Genomic DNA, 19,251 nt, shown 5'->3' with positions numbered 1-19,251 from the left:
TGCTTTATGATTCGCGCCGGCACTGAGTCCTCGTCACCTGTTAGTTCTTGTACACCGTCGTGGCTTCAGCCCGCCTATTTGTCACTGCCACGGGTCCCACTCCAAATATCTACCGCCCTTCCATCACACGTGTCCGTCTGCGACTGCACGCGCCGCGGTGCGGCCACGAGGGTCAACCGTGACCGACCCAGCACATCAAATCACCGTCGACCTTCTCTCCCCCGTCGACTCCCCCTTACCCATCCCCGATCGATCCCTTTCCCACTTCGACCGGCCACCGCATGCGCGCAGTATCGTCTCCTTCCTCAATAGTTACCGATCGTGTCAGTTCTTTCCTTGCACGAACACCTTCGCTTACCCTTTACTAGTAGTAATCCCCAAGTCTTCGCGCCCCCCCCACCACCCCACCTTTCCTCTCTCCTTCCAGTCCCCACCTCCCACGCACCCGCAGGTGCCTCCCTCGATCTCTCTTTATGCTCTTCTTTTGAGCTGTACCGCCGATTTCGATCTTGTTTTATTTTGGTTCTTGTAGGCGACTGCTGATTTGGGGAATTGGGAGCTTGGTGTAGTTGGTGGTGAGGATTCCGGATGAACGTAAGGAGGAGCATGGGCAGGGCGTCGCCGCTGTTCCTGGTCTTGCTGGGATTAGGGGTTTTCTTCGCGACCTACAACCTGGTCACGTTGGTCATCCACCACCAGCGGCGGGAGCGGCGGGCGGAGCTGCCCGGCGTCGATCCGGTCACCCGGATGCCCGACGAACTGAGGAGGGCCGAAGGATCGAGGAGGCCGTTCCACGTCGTTGTCACGGCCACCGACGCGGCCTACAGTAGGTGGCAGTGCCGGGTAATGTACTACTGGTACAAGCGGATGAAGGATGGGGAGGGATCGGAAATGGGAGGGTTCACTAGGGTGCTGCACTCCGGGAAGCCTGATAGCCTGATGGACGAAATCCCGACCTTCGTGGTGAACCCCCTCCCGGCTGGCGTGGATCGGGTGAGAATTCATCTCTTGCTTGCGTCGATCTTCATACATGATGGCATCTTTATGCAAACAAAGCATTGTTGATACTTTAATCCATATTTGGGTGGCCAACGATATAGCAAAATTTGACAATAAGTCGTTACGAACCTGCATACTGCAGAATCATAATACTGTTTGTTGAACATCCATGACGGTGTTTACTTGGGGCAGGGGGCGTGGTGGATGGGGTTCAGTAAGGTGAGAATGGAATGCTACTGATGCATCTTTGGTAGAGGCAACAAACCGTACTGTCACTGTCAAAGAGAGAAGTAAAAAAGCCGTAGTGCTACAATTTTGTTAATAGAACAAAGATCAAACCCTGTGATAAGCATAATTATTGCCTCACAAATCCTTTTTCCAATGCAAGAATTGCAGAACAAAATAAACATATGCATAATAGCCTTACAAGCTTCTAATCAAATGCAAGATGTAGCAGAGTAATTCTTGTTCTGTTTGTACCCTTTTTTTTCTTCATTTTTTCCTGTTTACTTCACATTTGGTTTCCACAGGTGTCGTAAAAGAATGAAATCCTGCTAGGGTTTTGCAGAAAAATAGTTGCTAGCAATGGTATCAAAAATATTTAATTGCCTTTATTATTCTTTTGAAGAGTCAAATTAAGTTGTTCAACGAGTAGTCATTGCAAATAGTTAATTTTTTATGCCATAGTGTTCTTTTTCTACCAATATCCTTTGTAAAACAAAGGATTCAAGTTCCGGAAACAACCAGTATGTAACTGATGTGTGAACTATCAAGGTAATGGCACACGATATGCCAGTATACCTGTCGATACAGACCAAAGAGAGAGAGAGAGAGAGAGAGAGGAGGAGGAGGAGGAGAAAGGAAGGAGAGAAGGGAGTCAGAGGAAGAGGAAGAGAAGGAGAAATGGGGTAGGAAAAGGCGGGGTGCTGGAGACAGAGGAAGAAGTAGCAACAGACAGTGTGTGGTAGCAGGCAACAATAACAAGAGAGAATCATGAGAGAGAGAGAGAGAGAGAGAGGAAAAGTAAAGTAAAAAAAGAGTTGTTGCTGTATAAAAAATAAAAAATTAGTTGATTTTGAACTGAACCAGACCAAATTGTGTTGCTGTTTCTTGGTCAAATAAGTAAATACTAGGCGGTACAAACCGGTTTGACCACTTTTTAAAACTTTGTATAGAACTATACGCTTGTAGTCACTATAGCTCACTGGTTGCTGCATACCTGGTTATCATGATGGCACTGAATGTCTGCTTGATCTTCTGTGCCACCCTTTCTTTGATTAGTCAATAACAACATGTGTCTTACATGCTTTCTTAATGTGGTGCCAGGGTTATGTTGTCCTGAACAGACCTTGGGCTTTTGTCCAATGGCTAGAAAAAGCAACCATTGAGGAGGAGTATGTTTTTTTCTTCAAAAAATTGCATCATTTTAACTTGTTTTTAGTGCTGTATGAGAAAAAGCTTTCTATGCTGAATGGAAAAAACTGCAGGTATATACTAATGGCTGAACCGGATCATGTCTTCGTGAGACCTTTGCCGAACTTGGCTCGTGATGACTATCCTGCAGGTTTTCCATTCTTCTATATCAAACCAGCAGAACATTCACAGATAATAAGGAAGTTCTTTCCAAAAGAGAAGGGCCCTGTGACTAATATTGACCCCATTGGCAATTCTCCTGTGATAATTAAAAAGGTATATTTTGAATTTTTAATTTCTGATTGGCTTCTGCAACATGTGTGTACATTCAAAGTTGCAAAGTATGTTTCTTTTTATTGTTCATATTTTTCAATTCAATTTCATTGACATCTCTAAGGCTTTATAGAATACTTTCTTACCTAATGCTTCTAGTTTTATCTGATAAGATCTTCATTTGTATTTGTCTGACTTCAGTCCAAGCTGGAGAAGATTGCTCCTACTTGGATGAACATCTCTTTGAAAATGAAAGAGGATCCAGAGACGGACAAAGCTTTTGGATGGGTTTTGGAAATGTGGGAACTAATATGCTTTATTTGTATCTCAGTGCAGCAAAAAATTTTGAATTGATTAAGGTGACTAATGCCTTGTTATCTCTGATGCTATAATAGGTATGCTTATGCCATTGCAAGTGCATTGCATGGTGTGCAACATATTCTCCGTAAAGATTTTATGATACAGGTAATCACAATGATTTGTATTAAATATATCGCTATCGTGGCTTCAGATTTTGTGATGATACTTTCCAAATGTTTGATTGCAGCCCCCTTGGGACTTAAAGCTGGACAGCACATTTATTATTCATTTTACTTATGGGTGTGACTATACATTAAAGGTAACTTTGTCTTCCAATTCATCCTCACCTGTTTATATTGAAGCAATTTCCCCAACAACAAGTCATTAACAATGACTCGAATGTCCAGACCAGTTTTTGGTACTCTGCTTGTTCATATACTTAATTTATGTGTTAGCTCTGGTAATTGTTTCATATAATCTTAGGGTGAACTAACTTATGGGAAAATTGGGGAATGGCGCTTTGACAAAAGATCTTTTCTCCATGGTCCGCCACCAAGGAACCTGTCCTTACCTCCTCCAGGAGTACCTGAAAGTGTGGTATGTATCTCTTCAAGATATCGTAGAAGTTTTTAGACTTTACTAAGATATTTTTTTGAGTATTCCTCATACTGCATGACGATATATTTTTCTAATGCTATCTAAGCTTTTAAGTCCTAAAAAGTTGGAATACAGACATTTATGTACCAGTAGTGAATGAGTAAATTATCATATCCGCTTTGTTCTCATGCAAGTTATTTTGGAAACAGTAAATGCATGGAAAAGTTACAGTTAGAATGATGAAATTATTAAAAAGTCAAGAAGTGTCTAGATTTAATTAATTTGCATTATTTTCTTTATCGTTGAGCATTGAATCCAATATCAATATAATAATTAGAGTTTTATGAGAAGGAATAATGCTTTTCTGGATGTTGCCTGTCAAGAAATCTATGAATCTAGCATAAGTAAAATCCTGCAAAAATCCTCTTCTATTTTGTATTTGATGAATAAAACTATTTTGTGTTATGATAAACAAATGCATGTCAATTAAGAACACAAAGTGGTATGAGTTTCTTACCTAGTGTGATTTATCTTGAATGCTTGTTCTTTCATGCCATGTGCTCTTGACCTGATATTAGCCAGTGTAAATGATCTTTTATAATTGGGTACTTATCCAAACAGAGAGTATATTCAGCTGTTCTGCAATAAGAACTCTACATTTCTATAACAACAATTGTGCCTATGTGCTTACATGCAAGTGTGTGCTTGATCTTTGTGCCAAATCTTTCAATTTTCGATTTTTTTTCTTCACCTTTGATCAAAAGGTGGTTACTTTGACATATATGAAAACCTAGAAATTTATCTTTTGAAGAATTAAATGTAAGCCTATAAAAACCAATATTTTATTAAGTAGCTTTTCAAGACTCAACATTTGGATTTTTGAATACAAAATTACTAGAGAACTTGATACATATACAGACTATTTTCAATAATTGCATATACTTTGTTCCTATGCTGATTATTTTGGATCAAAATATAATAAAACAAGTAGATGAAAGGTTTAAAATCTCAGCCATCAGCAATGGACCCAGCGATACACTATTATGGTATCGATACAGATCAACGTACCGATGCTCAACAGGGATTGGTACCATTGGACCAGAGAGAAAAGAGGGAAGAAGAGGGGGAAGGAGGAGGAGGAGAAGGTGGACATGGACAAGGTAGAGGCTGAAGAAGTAGGAGGAGGTGCACCAATAGGAGAACACGGTGCCCTAACAAAAATCAGGAGGCAGCAGCTACACAGCGGGGTGGGGAGTAAATGGAGATGTAGTGGGGAGGAGGAAGAGTTGATTGAGGGAGGGTGCATCAGAGGAAAGAGTATGGGAGAAACAGAGAAAAAGAAAATAAGAGCTATTACATTATACATTACTATTACATCCTGGCTAAACCAATTTTAGTCTCTCCCGGTTTTTCAGAGGGGGAGGGGGTGGGACGGGGGTTGTCAATTAGCTTATAAATAAGAGCTAATATCCTATACACAGCTAAATTACATGGAGATGTAGCATCCGCTACCTTTTCTCGTGATGCTACATCTTGGATATGTTCTTGTTGTTTTTGAACTTTTGGTCCTGAATGTGGCATTCCTTTGCATTGCCTCCCGTGCATTAGCTTACTAATGGTTTTAAAACTGGGCACCACTACTCCTTACATCTAAGTCATACACATGGCTGATAAGATGTGTTCATATAAGCAATCTGTTGATCTACTGGAATTTTTTACTGTGAATTTACAATAGAAAACTTATGGTTGACCAATCAAACAGCTACTGACCTTGTATCCCTGCTGACTCCATCATGTTCTTGATATTATTGGTGCAGGTCACACTGGTAAAGATGGTGAACGAGGCTACCGCTAACATCCCTAATTGGGATGATGGAAGATAGTCAAATTTTGAAAGTCATTGCACCTAAATGAAATTACCTCTAGCTTCAACAAGTACAGAAAGATAAGCTAAATACATACAGGTCACAGGTAATGAAGTTTTGTCGACAAAACATGACAGGGGGTGCCAAATGAGGAATTCTTCTGTCAATGTCCATTCTAAATACTAATCACTGGTGCATCTTGATTCTTCTTTAGGAATATTCCATAATTCTATGCCTGGAGCATCGGCTGCAACTTGACATGTTCTCGCTCTTCCGAATTTTTACCGATTATTGATTGTCATTTTCATCGTTGAACTATGATGATTTTTTTTAATAACGTGTTCCGGTTGCTTATAATTTTCCATGAAAATACTGATGCATGCTGTGCCAAAGTAAGTGGTGCTGCTGAATTTTTCAGTAGACCATCAATATGTTAATGCATTTCCTGCCAGAGAAAGTGTCGTTGCTGAATCAAAGAAAACGAAAGAAACGCATGCAGGCCATCAGAAGTGTCACAAAACATTCTTAAACTGATCAAAGTTGCAGAGGTTCAAGAGCCCATGTTCGTTCCACTCTATGACTTTAGATTCTATATCAACAGTTAGCGCAAGCTGCTTAAAGATGCAATTATGATTACCACTTACGATGGTCGAAGCCATTGGAGAAACTTTGTCTTTGGTGCCACCTGAATAGTTCTTCGTATAGCTTATTCATCATAACAGAGATCTGAATGCTTTTGTTCTTCCCACATCTTCCTTCCGTGCACTCGTGCATGCATGATTGCATGGGATATGAGTAGGGCTGTTCGTTGGAGAAAACAATGAGGTGGATGCTTTTGCTTCGAGAAATGTTCTCTCCACCTCTACTTGCTGCACCGGTCATTGTTTTCACAGCTGGATGGTAGACCAATATGTGAATTAATGTTGTTGCCATTATATCCTTTATACGTCACGTATTTGCTTATTGGGTCAAGAAAGGCCTGCTTGAGTAATATCAAGAAACAGCTCCTCTCGACCACTGGATGTAACTTTCCTTGATAAGATATCCTTCTGATTAGCAGAATAATACATAATTAATTATAAGTATTGAATATACACAACAGTAAGTATGTTACATATAGTTTTGGATAAACGTAAGGCCTATTCTTATTTAAATGGTTGCCACATGAAGAAAGAAAGGAAGGTGAAGCTGTAGGAGTGTGGGAAGCACCAACAAAAACACAGGGTTGGGATCGGTGCTTTCGGCTTAATAAATGCCATAGATGTGCCCTTTTGCTTTCTTCCACGACCCCTTTCCCCGTCTTTGAAGGGCTCGAGGCATCACCTCGGAATCTCCCAACAAAAGAAAGAAAAAAAGCCACAGAAAGCAAGAGAGAGAGACAGAGAAAGAAAGAGAGAGTCATTATTGATGGGACACGGGTTTGATGGCAACATTAATCTACCAGATTGCTTGCTTCATTAAGTCTTGCACCAACTCTGTCTGAATGATTGAAACTTTGGCTACGTCCTCGATAAGACTTTTTGACACGGAGAGAGATAGAGAGAGACAGAGAGAGACAGAGAGAGAGGGGGAGAGCACGAAGACGGTGTGCATTGATGAGCGTGCCATCCGCCGACCCACGACATGACATCACTCTTTCCTTCCTCGAATGCCAATCCAAGTCCCATCTCCATCGACTATTCCACCCTCTTCTCTTGTCTGCTTCCCAGCATCCCTATCCCCGCCACTCTGCCCTTCATGTCACTCGCTCATATCCCATCTGTCGCCTCATCTGCATGCCTGCCTTTGGTGCAGCGGCGGAGGACGGTGCGTTCTGCGCATACATACGGATCTTCCATCGCTGCTGCCGGTCCCCTTCTGATCAGTCTGCTACTTCCAGTGAGCAGTCTCCACACGCATCATGTCGTAGCACTGCTCCTGCTAATATATATATATATATATATATATATATATATATATATATATATATATAAAGGGCAGGTTTTCTGCGTTGAGGTCTCCAATTACGGCTGCATGCAATTGCAGAAACGTGATGTGATTCTGAAGACCATATCTCGAGACATACGAGATATACGACGGTCATAAATTTTGGCTGCATTGAAGAACAGATTCTCACAAATATTTCTACGAGTCTTTGTTACGAAGGTCATAAATTTTGGTTGCATTGGAAGACCATATTCTCACAAATACTTCTACGAGTCTTTGTTCTAAGCTACCTATTCATTTGTCATCTTAAACTTGAGCCGAGGCCATTATTAGGTTTTTTTAATCTCAACAATTAAGTGTTGAATCCATATGTTTTTTTTATTCCTATGATATTTAATAATAATTCAATAAGTAAATTTAATTTTATTATTTATGAAAGAATCATTTGAATTGTAAAACTATTTGAATGACTCATCTTCATCGTGATTAGATATTAATTTTGAATTGCTATTCAGTGGAATGTATCCTTTGTCACTATAAATTCAAAGAATCCTTAAGGCATTTAACGATGGATGGATCAATGTGTATTTTTAATTTAAATTTATTTAATAAATATTATTAGGTCTAAAAATCATGAGATTTATATTAACCACTATGATGTTTTATTTTATGCATAAATTTAATCATTTAAGACTAGTAGTACCATTTTCATTATATTTTCTCAACATATAAGAAACTGATGGCATTCACAAACAACCGAAAAGCAACAAATAACAATTGCAACTTCATATAATTAAATAGCTACAATCATATTAATCTCCAAACCTTAGATACTAATTGATGTATGTATGTACACATGGAAGCAAACTCAAATACGTATGTATTTTTAGTATGCGTTTAAAGAAAAAAATCTTAAATGAATATGCAGTTATGGAATTTTTCACTGTTTGATAAATAATAAATAATATATATATATATATATATTAATGTAAGTGTTGTTTGGTAAAATTATATTTCAAAAAGTTCATCAAATATTATATGATAAATTTACCATTATAATATTTTTTTAAAACATTTATTAAAAATATATAATCTAGATATGTAATAAATAATTAAATATAATAATATAAATTAATCTTTTAAAAAAATTCTATAATGTAAAATATATCAATCGACGATAACAAAAATCAAGAGAAAATGTGAGAGGAAATAAGAGTTATAGTTTGTTTGATAGTTCCTTATTCAATCTTACTCATATATTGTATAAGTACTCTACCTAACTTCACTACCAAACTTCAATAAAAATATATTTATTTCGTTGCGTTGCTTGTCCCCTTTGACTTTTAAACTTAACTTACTAATCTACTCTAGCAAAACCTACATTTTACATGAGGCTTTGAGAAAAACCAATAATATCTCAATATTTATGATGTGAAAGATAAGATACGAGAGACGAGCTCCTATCGAGAATTGAGATTATTCTTAATCTAATTCTATGATAAAATCGACGTGATGTAAAACGAAGATTATTGAGATAATAGAACGAAATTTTCGTCTAAGATATTCCGAAGATGTAAATTAAGAAACAAAAAAAAGGAGCTCGATACTTGAGAGGAGTGACTTGTTGGTTCACCAAACCCCCTTGAAGTGATCCGGTGTCCAACTATTATCTCTTTTTAAAATTATGTTATTATAATAATAATTTTATGATCTTAAAAAATTTCATAGGGTACATTTAGAAATTTAAAAAAATTATTAGTATATCATAAATACTAAAATGTTAATTGTTATCTAAAGATGGTATAGACATTTGAGCATTTGTAATGTGACATCCGACATAAACAAAATTATTAAATATTAATTAACGTTTGAAATATACACAGCTCTGAACGTAGATTTCAAATGCATCCAACCTAAGTCGTAGTTATCGGTAAGATATCTATTCGAGTCTCCACATTCAACTTTCGGGAATCTAAAACGAGATGTGGAAAAGCTTTCACGGTTTGTCCCTTCTTTGTCTTTTCTGCCTCGTCATCGCCGAACGACAAAATTAGGTCAGTCTGATAGCACCCCACCAACGAATCTCGTACGATCTTGACCATGACTTGCATGGAACGAAAGCTTACCACGCTCCTTACAGAAGAGAAGCAGAGCTCGGCATGGCAATCTAACTCGTGATTTGGCTCGTTCACAATGACATGGGGGTAGGGGAGAAGAGTGGCGTGGGGTACCACGCTAAGTGACGGCCGGAACACGGCTTGGCATCGCAATTTGGCTCACGAATAAGAGGTGACTTGAAGTCCAGACGCGATACGTTTACCCTTGTGGAAGCATAGCATAGCATAGCATAGCATAGCATGTGAGTGAAGAAGAGGATTAGTATCACTTGGATTTGGAAACTCGCCAACATTTAATTGCCTGAGTGCAAAGGAGAAGATGGAGTACGAGTGTTTGGAACAACATGAATGATTCATTTACTGGTATACTCAAATTTCATCGTTAATTTGATTTGAAAGATGAGAGAGATAATTGAGTACGAGACTTTAGATGAGGGATAAATTTTCTGAAAGAAAAAAAATATGTATTTTTATCTCATTTTTGGTTTAAAGATAATTGATGTCGGTATCTTATATCCTATTTTTTGGTAGTAAATTATACGAAGAATTTATCTAAACGAATCTTTTGACGATTAAATTAGTATATATTCACAAACATCAAAGCTCACACCATAAATGTACTTGAGATGTTCTTATAAGACAATCTTAATTCTTAGCGTAATATGGATAATACAATTAACCTTTAATTGCTACAATTCTACATTGTGTATCAAAAAAATTTGCACACTAAACATTGATTTTTGTTTGTTTGTTAAAAAAGTCAAAGTCAACTTATAATTAGGGCTAATTAATTAAGAGCCGTGTAAATGATTCAGACAGATGAATGCATGAAATTTCATGCAGTTGATGAACACTCATTTATGACATTGGATACATGTGTTTAAATTATATGTTAATGAAAGTACGTGATTGACCTAATGCATATATATTATTGTGTATGATTCCTTCCTGGATTACAGTATCTTGCAGCTGAAACATAGGCTTCAGATCTCAGTGGCATTCCCGTAAGCTTCTGATCCAACCGATCTCTCTCTCTCTCTCTCTCTCTCATGCATGGCATCGTCTCCTCCGAGTCGTTGGCCATGAATGGCATCTGAATCTTGTTGATCCATATTCTGCACGTTGCTGTGTGCAGCAGCAATCCAAGTCCATCATTCCTGCCGCTGCTGGTGCTGTCGCTGTTCCCTCTAACAAGATATGAAGCTCCCATTCCCGCTTTGGACGCATGTGATCAGAGGAAGAAGAAGCATTTCGAGAACGGGAGGAAGGAAAAGGGTGGCACTGCCAGGGAAAGGACAGAAGCCCAGCTGGTCTCCCCGCAGAAGCGCACAGAACGAGCTTTAAACGCGGTGACGAGGACCACGCGCGGTGCTCCAGAAGGCGAAGCGGCTCGGAGACAGCCCATGCTAGATTTACGGAGGGGTTGTGGCGTGCAGCGGCGGGTCGTACGGCCTTGCCTCCCGTCCTCCTCGGGTCCCTCGCCTCCGCCACCACCAATGAGCTCGTCGCTCTCCTGCGAGTATGGTGACCAGGCGTTACGTGCCGTGAACTCTGAGCCTGAGATCTGTGATGATTACGACGGCATAGGTTAAAGCTCACTCTTGCGTGCAGACAAAAGATGGAGTGGAGAAAGAGATTAAGGAGGAGTCCATCATACGCTGTCACTAAAATACTAACAAAGATGTGCTTGGCAATGGACATTAACAAACGAAAGCAATGGCATATATTCTTCGCTGAGAATGGGAGAATAGCTACGAAAAGCATAGAATTTGATGGGAGTGGAGTTGCGAGTCGACGTCTCCGCTTCCTTTTTCTGGTACGTTGAACCCGTCGGGGATGCAATGATCCTCCCGGACCCCCGTGCACAGCTTGCCAAGGAAGCATGGACGTCCACAATTATACGTCATGTGACGGAGGAAGAAGGATGGAGAGAGAGAGAGAGGGGGGGAAAGGAACCTTTCGCATTCAATCACCCACACCCACCCTTTTGTGTTTGTGTCTTTCTCTCTCTCTCTCTCTCTCTAGGTTTCAATCTGTGCCTCCATCATGAACCCCACACGGACAGACCTCAGCACTAGAAAACAACTATAGAAAACATAATAAAAGTGGGAAGAATGGCCACTATGACAGATTATTTAGTGCTGAAGAAACAGTAGACAGAATTGAGATAGGTAATAATGGAAAGATATCGTCAGTCGTAGGCGTAGGGAGAGACAGAGGGAGGTCTGAGAATAGGAGAGAGAGGAGCGGAGAGAGAGTATAAGTGGTGGGAGGAGTCCTTCTGGATATAAGAGCAGGCGGGGTGGCTTCTGGAAGGCGATTCCTTTCCGACACTGGCGCCTTCGCGGACTGGGTGGCGTCCTCGGCCGCCACCGGCAGAGGCGACGACCTCTGCCTCGGCTTCGGTGCCGGCGGTGGCGGAGGAGGAGGTGGTGGAGCCAGCGGAGCCGCCGGTGTAGTATGGGCTGGCTCCAGCTCATCGTCCGCCGCTGCCGCTGGCGGCGGGAGACAGGCTAGCGGTTATGGTGTACCTGCCGACATGGGCATGGTTCTGCTGGCCTCCGCCGCCTCCTTCAACCAGCAGCATCACCACGCGTCCTTACTCTCGTCGTCGGCTGCGGATCAGCACCCGATCATCCCCCTCCTCGCCGCCGCGCCGTGCCTCGTCGACGATGAGAACGTTGCTCGGTCTAAGCACGGGGGAATCCAGCTCTGGCAATCGGCCCTGCCCCATCCGCCCCACCACCACAATTACCTGCCGCACACCCATGGCGCTAACCCTAACCCTAACCTTAACCCTAATCCCACCCTCTCGAATTACCTCGGGAAGTCCATGCTCACCATGCTCGACGCCGGCGGAATTCTTACTGGTGGGGGCGCGGCGGTGGGCGGGAGTTCTGCGACGTGCCAGGACTGCGGCAACCAGGCAAAGAAGGATTGCAGCCACCGCCGGTGCCGAACGTGCTGCAAAAGCCGCGGGTTCGAGTGCTCGACCCACATCAAGAGCACCTGGGTCCCCGCCGCCCGTCGCCGCGAGCGCCTGCGCACCGCCCTTGCCTCTGGCTCCTCAGCCTCCACTTCCAAAAAGCCCCGCCTTGTGGCTTCTCTGCCGGCGACCGCGTCCCACACCTTCACCTCCAACGACAACCCACCCGGTAGCTGCGACGCCACCTCCGGCCACGAAGGTATTGCCCCCAAGAACTCGACCGCTTCTCCTTCTCCCACCACACCTAAAAGAATCCAACTTTACCCTCCACCGATTCTGCAGCTTCAGACGCCAGCATCAGGGAGAGCCTTCCGGGGCAGGTTCGAGCGCAGGCAGTGTTCAGGTGCGTTCGGGTGACGTCCATTCACGACGGCAAGGACCAGTACGCCTACCACGCCGTGGTCAAGATCGGCGGACGCGTCTTCAAGGGTTTACTCTACGGTCAAGGCGTCCACGACGGTGGCGGCCACGGCGACGAGGCCAAGGACCACATTCCAGACATCTCGGAGCTGCACCTCGGGAGCCAAAACGGTGGCGGTTCATCGTCATCGCCTCTGCTTCAGTCCGGCGTCTTCGGAGGCAGTGCTGGATTGATTGGAGGCGCCAACTACGGTAACCAAATAAGCTGAACTCTCCTTCAGTCTTCACACCGCAACCAATCCCTCCCCGACCTTTACATTCTATCGTTTATCGTCTATCTATTGTTGTGTGAGATCTCAATTGTCGTGGTCATATGCGTCATCTCAATCGACTATTTCTCTTTCTAATAATTACTACACCTGCTAAAGATGATGAGTGCTGCATCCTCTTCTCTCTTCTCCAAGTCCAGTGTGCTGCAACTCTTCACTGCATTACTGTGGACTCGGTGGGAATCATGTCGTCCCCCAAACTCGACTGTTTGGTTCATGTGAGCTTTTGGTTAGCTAGGCTAATAGTTTGACTCCTAGGCCTTCTTCCTTTTTCGTATGCTTTCTTCTTGTGTGTCGAATCAACTGTGGTTTCCGAGGGCATTGCATTTGAACTTGCATCGGAATGACACTTCCTTCACGAGAACGATGTTGAGAATCTAGTCAACTGGCCGTAAAGCTACCTATGGCTGCTTAATATTCCTCTCTTTCCCTAGGAGTGATGATACGACAGCACGTTCACTTGCCTATCAACCCCATCATCGATGAAGAATGTGTTGCTGTGCTCATATTGTTTAGTTGTTGATGCTTTAAGGGTTGTCTATGAAGCTAGTATTGAGCATGGTTGAACCATTGAGTAAGACTCTCTCTCTCTCTTTCTCTCTACTTACTGGCTCTTTTAACTGGCAGTTTCCTGCTTCTGTGAAAAGCTAAGCTTTCTTCTTTCTCTGTTCAACATAGACCTAGAATTTATTGCCTTTCTTGATATCTGCAGTCCTTGAAATGCTCAATTTTGAGCCCATACCCTGTCGTGGAGAAATGCCAGTCATTAATAAGATGGACAATTTTCTTTTTCTGCTGGCCATGGTTTTTTGTTTGTAAAAAGGATGTGAGTGCATCAACACCTCTCAAAATTGAGTGAGTAAGACAACCTATACTTGTCAACTTCTGTAGTCTTTATAGCTTGTCCTTTAGAAAGTACTAGTTCTTTATAACCATGGAAGAAATCATACTGATGTTAATAATTCCAGGCCCTGTTCGAGAGCTTTGCTTGATTTGTGGTTATGATCATAGCTAAATTTGGTTTAGCTTGTCTCATGATGTAAAATGGGTATGGTGGATACTATATTAATCTCTTTCCAGACAATTATCCTCTGATATGATTTTACTGACTGGAATGACCAGAAAAATGGTTCTCCATATATAGACTAAACTTAACATCAATCAAGATCTATTCTATCTGAAATTTATTTTTCAGATGTGTGGATTACTATCTTGACAATTTGTTAATGAAGCAGTATAAGCATGATTGGTTAAATTGCCAAAGAATACTTTCGATGAGTGTAGTTTATGTTTGTTTGAAACATGGTTGTCTCTTTGAAGCTTGTAATGTTGGCTAATATGATTGAGGTTGATGCAGTCATGTGAGCCATTCACATTCATATATGCAATCAGTTTGATATCATGAAATGAACCTCTTTTCTTATGGCACTGGGCCTGGCATGTATGATATATATTTAATATCAGATTTTGATAGCATGGATTACCCAACACAAAATTCAAATGCAAACAAAAAATCATGTGGTGTTTTTAGTTTATGATTGGATTCATAACTTATGAATTGAAGTCTGATAGAACATGAACTTTCTATTTAAAGCTTTCAATGAGACTTAATTTGTCATTCATGCTTTTAAGTCCATGCAATTGTGCTTATAGGTGTAAGGTTGGGTATATCAATGCTTCTCGAACCTTATGAAGCACAGTAAATACATTAAGAAGAGAGATTCATTGTTCTGTGTTTAGGACATTACAGTGATGAAATGTTGATGAAGTGAGAGGTAAAATATTGATCATGCACACTACAGTGGAATGTTCTGATAATGTTAACTGAATCGATTTGAAGATGAACACTGACCTCGAAGACTCTATCAGGAACTTCGAGTTCAAGATAAATTTTCTCCACGGATTGTTGTGTTTTTATGCACATCTATACAATGGAATGCTCTAATAAGGTGAGCTACACTGATTTTAAGATGAGCACCAACCTTGAAGAACTTATTAAGTTAATTAGTTTTTTCTCTGAGAATTGTTTGGAAGGCTTTGCTAGAGACATGTTTTTCTTATTTCATTGTCTATGTTTTCTAAAGCAACTAATTGTTTTGAATATGAATGAGTCTGTCTGAAAGTGTCTTGGCATTCGATTATATACCCCTAAGCATCTTCACATAATTTTCAGAAAGCTTTTAAGGTTGTCTCTTAACTGTTCAATTCCTTGACATAAATCTGTATAGGATATAAAATATGGCACTGAGATTATGAGATGCAATAAGTACGCAAAAAGTGTTTTGTATTTCATGTGCATGCAAACACATATTCCTTATGGCATACCTTTCACTATGTTGGATGTGTGATCAATCTTAATGCTGCGGTTTCAGCCTGGATTATATGCATCTAACATATGAACTATTGTCATAGGGTAATCATTCAAGTAAATGTGAAATTTTGACAAATAGGATGCTTCTTCTCATATGATGTTACTTCTTTCTAGATTGCTCAAGAATTTTGAAGTGGAAGTGGAATGAGAAGTTACAGCTGTGTTTCTGTGTTGTGCTATTCTTGTGCATGCTGTCCATACATAGTTCACATCAAGCTTAAATTGGGTTCCTACCAAATAACATGATATAAGACTTTTCTTGGTGTTCTAACTCTTGCTTGTATCTTCTTGCAGTCTTTGTTTTAGTGTCTCTCTTTTGAGCTATTTCTTGTGCATGGTATCCATTCATGCTTCACAACAGTTCAAGATTAGGTTCCTATCATCAGTTTATTATAAATTTTATTCAAATCATATTAGTATCATAGTTTTTATATTTAAAAAAAAATTATATTAAAATTTTTAAAAAATTTAAAATAAAAATAAAAAATCTTATTTGATCTAATGTCGTCGTTAATTGTATTGATATATGATACGATATTTGATACATGATATATATACGAAGATGATATGATATATGTATATGATACATATACGAAGATGAACAAAAAGATAATTTTTATTTTTATTATTTTTAATAATTTTATGATAAAAAATTTATTTTAAAATTTTATGTGTTAAAAATAAAAATGATAAATAGAGTTATTTATCTTATTTTTAAAATTATAATTAGTTCTATCAACAAGAGATTTTCGAGAAAAAAAATTTATGTTCTAACAACTGTTTGTTTCACATTAGCACATTTGTGAGATCATTATTGATCTAGTCACTTGAATTATTTCTGTACTTGCTCTATAAATCTGAGTTCTAAGATTATGTTAAAAGGTGTGTTTAGTAAGTGGCAAATTGCAGGAACTGTGGTGGCCAACTTCATATAATCATAGTCTAAAGAAGATGTGTGATGTTCGACGAGCAGAAGTGAGAATTAAGAAAGAAGACAGGAATGAAAATAATTAAAAATTAATATAAAAATATTGGATAATTATTAGTCTTAGGATTTGTACCTTTTTATGTCTCATTGATAGAATAATATCATCTGAAATATAATTGTGATTTTGTATCATTTAATTCATCGATTATTATTATTTAATTATCATTACTAGCGCCTTTTTTTTATAACTATAAGAATAAAAGAGAAAAATTATAAAAATAAGAAAAAAAATTATATTCTCATCAAATCAAATTATGTGATATATATTCTTACTTTTAAGAATATATTATTGATTGCTAACACACACACACACACACACATATATATATATATATATATATATATATATATATATATATATATATATATATATTCAGTTAATATTTGTGATATTCAATTAAGAATGAATCTGATTTGTTTTCTAAACTAATCAAATTTATTTTACTAATAAACCGACTAAATTATTCTGGTATCTTATATGTAAGGGATCAACATATGTACCATTATTCTTACACAAAAAATTCATGTCTCAAAAAAAAGTTCATATATATATATATATATATATATAATGTTTTGATTTAATAACTAATTTGTGATGGCTGATAAAGTAACTTTGTTAGCCTTCTCATTAGTGTATTTACATTGAGATATGTAATCGTTGTAGTCAAAATTTGGTCAAACTTCTAGAAAGGGAGTTGTGGATGATGATGATGATAATTAATACCTCAGTGAAGATGGGAAAAGAATGAATGACGTTATCCAAAACTCTTGTTGGCAATAGATCAACTATTTCACTCTTAGTTTGATTAATTTGATCCGACCCGATCCAATTAGGAAATTTGGGTCGGGTTTGTATCTCAACCCAACCTGCGTCGGGTTAAGAATTCGGCTCACATGGGACGTGACCAGCGAACGCCTCCAGCGCACACCGCCACGCCATTTGCTCGCGCCCGCCACGGGATGCACACGCTCGCAACGTGACCATATCGTACTGACTCAGCTCTCCACACGCCCTCCCTCATCTTAAATCTAAGCACCTCAAAGGTCGTCGTCTTCCAAGTTCCCCTATCATGGTAGCCCTCTATTCCCCCCACCACATTTTCCCCATGGGGTGGCAGCCGGAAGACATCACGGCCCATGATCTCCACTACGAGGACCCCTTCGCGTGCTACCCCTACATGGAGGAGCTGGAGATCGGCCATGACGACCTCCTCCGACACTGCTCCGTCCTCGCCGCCAAGGACGACTCCTCGAGCTCCACCAAGAAGCTGTGCCACAACGCCTACGAGCGCGACCGCCGGAAGAAGCTCAACGACTTGTACTCCTCCCTTCGTGATCTCCTTCCCGAGTCGGACCAAGCTGTAAGCCTCTCTCTCTCTCTCTCTCTCTCTCTCTCTCTCTCTCTCTGTACTTGGCTGGAAACTACGTGTGTTAACTTTGATGGGTCATGTAGAGGAAGAAGAAGAAGAAGCTGAGCATCCCATTGATCGTTTGCCGGGTCTTGAAGTACGTACCGGAGCTGCAAAGGCAGGTCGAGAGGCTGTCGCGGAGGAAGGAAGAGATCTTGCTCGCGTTGTCGAGGCCAGAAGAGCAAAGCCACTGTGTTCGAAGTGCGGTGCAGTATCCCATGGTTTCAGCAACCTGTTTGAGTAAGAGAGAAGTCATGGTGCAATTATGTGTGGTAAACAAAGATGCCACCTTCTCCTTCTCAAAGATCCTCAAAGTTTTAGGGAGAGAGGGACTTCATCTTATGAATTCATCAACTTACACCACCTGTGACGGCAGATGTGTCTGCAGCCTCCACCTTCAGGTCTCTTCTACTTTGCTCAATGATTGGGTTCAATCACTTTAGCTTGACATGCTAATGATCTCTTGTATCTTCTTCTTCTTCCTCTTTCTCGATGTATATTATCACTTGGACAGGCAAGAGAAGACTTCAGATCGGAATGCAGAATCTTCTGTGAGCATCTCATGGAAGAAGTCAAAGAGCAAGCAAGACATGGCTCCAATCTTCCTCGTAGCTTGTGGATGTAATAGTTCTTCTTCGTACAAGATGTTATCATATGAAAATGTTTGTGTACCACATCTAATCATGCTAAAATCAGTTCTCTACTATGTTGTTTGCAAATCTTGTTTCTGCAACATTGCATAGAACAAAGTCACAAACACCATTGATCTATTTCTTTTCCTCTTATTTGAGAAAAAAAAATGTTTTCAACTTGAAACAAAGGTCGATCTCATTCATTTTTTTTTACATTAAAAACAACGAAGGTAACCAAAATGATGATTTATAGGTGTCAAATTCTATGCAATTGGCACGGATTTTGATCTCAAGATCTTGTCATGAACAATCAACATTTACCCGTCAAGCTAATAAATATCTTTCAAAAAATTTCCTGGATGAATAAGACATAGATTTATCGGACAAGATTTCAAGCACTTAACTTTGTTAATTAAGTTTGAGACTTATAAAAAACAATCTAATCATCATTAATGGAACATAAAAAATTATCATTATTTTAGGAGTATCACTCCATTAATCAATTAGCACAATGCTAAATTTCTTACAGACATTGACCAAACCTTTAGTCTCAATTTAATGTTTCACCTAAATGTATCTAAAATCCACGGTTAAAAAACAACCCCAACTTTAATTAACATGGAGTTATTATACCCAAATATTCCCCCTTAATAGGAATATAAATCCAGTGTTCTTTATTGGTTCGT

At 39.8% G+C, this 19,251-nt stretch overlaps 3 protein-coding genes across 3 annotated transcripts; all 3 read left to right on the top strand.

The window, feature by feature from the left end:
* Positions 1–219: 219 nt before the first annotated feature.
* Positions 220–5,765, top strand: LOC135644520 (hydroxyproline O-arabinosyltransferase NOD3-like). Its single transcript, XM_065162161.1, has 9 exons — positions 220–451; positions 533–993; positions 2,326–2,393; positions 2,487–2,688; positions 2,887–2,984; positions 3,081–3,150; positions 3,233–3,304; positions 3,469–3,582; positions 5,400–5,765. Exons 2-9 carry the CDS (start codon positions 589–591, stop codon positions 5,463–5,465), a joined length of 1,095 nt encoding a protein of 364 aa, XP_065018233.1. The 5' UTR covers positions 220–451; positions 533–588; the 3' UTR covers positions 5,466–5,765.
* A 5,897-nt stretch (positions 5,766–11,662) lies between these two features.
* Positions 11,663–13,246, top strand: LOC135645167 (protein LATERAL ROOT PRIMORDIUM 1-like). The gene is made up of 2 exons (XM_065163283.1): positions 11,663–12,675; positions 12,759–13,246. Exons 1-2 carry the CDS (start codon positions 12,030–12,032, stop codon positions 13,103–13,105), a joined length of 993 nt encoding a protein of 330 aa, XP_065019355.1. The 5' UTR covers positions 11,663–12,029; the 3' UTR covers positions 13,106–13,246.
* Positions 13,247–17,594: 4,348 nt separating this feature from the next.
* On the top strand, positions 17,595–18,639 carry LOC135644460 (protein IRON-RELATED TRANSCRIPTION FACTOR 2-like). Its single transcript, XM_065162034.1, has 3 exons — positions 17,595–17,885; positions 17,978–18,334; positions 18,448–18,639. Exons 1-3 carry the CDS (start codon positions 17,595–17,597, stop codon positions 18,556–18,558), a joined length of 759 nt encoding a protein of 252 aa, XP_065018106.1. The 3' UTR covers positions 18,559–18,639.
* Positions 18,640–19,251: the final 612 nt, after the last annotated feature.

The sequence above is a fragment of the Musa acuminata genome, chromosome BXJ3-8, assembly GCF_036884655.1.
Source record: "Musa acuminata AAA Group cultivar baxijiao chromosome BXJ3-8, Cavendish_Baxijiao_AAA, whole genome shotgun sequence".
NCBI classification, from domain to species: Eukaryota; Viridiplantae; Streptophyta; class Magnoliopsida; order Zingiberales; family Musaceae; genus Musa; species Musa acuminata.
Note: the sequence above shows the minus strand (reverse complement) of the source record. Positions and strands in the feature narration are given on the sequence as shown.

Coding starts and splice junctions, on each gene's coding strand:
- LOC135644520 (XM_065162161.1), top strand. CDS start 589: ATGAACGTAAGGAGGAGCATGGGCAGGGCGTCGCCGCTGTTCCTGGTC. Junction 2,394..2,486: donor AAAGCAACCATTGAGGAGGA/GTATGTTTTTTT, acceptor AAAAAACTGCAG/GTATATACTAATGGCTGAAC. Junction 3,305..3,468: donor GGTGTGACTATACATTAAAG/GTAACTTTGTCT, acceptor ATATAATCTTAG/GGTGAACTAACTTATGGGAA.
- LOC135645167 (XM_065163283.1), top strand. CDS start 12,030: ATGGGCATGGTTCTGCTGGCCTCCGCCGCCTCCTTCAACCAGCAGCAT. Junction 12,676..12,758: donor CGCCACCTCCGGCCACGAAG/GTATTGCCCCCA, acceptor CCGATTCTGCAG/CTTCAGACGCCAGCATCAGG.
- LOC135644460 (XM_065162034.1), top strand. CDS start 17,595: ATGGTAGCCCTCTATTCCCCCCACCACATTTTCCCCATGGGGTGGCAG. Junction 17,886..17,977: donor TTCCCGAGTCGGACCAAGCT/GTAAGCCTCTCT, acceptor TGGGTCATGTAG/AGGAAGAAGAAGAAGAAGCT. Junction 18,335..18,447: donor TCTGCAGCCTCCACCTTCAG/GTCTCTTCTACT, acceptor TCACTTGGACAG/GCAAGAGAAGACTTCAGATC.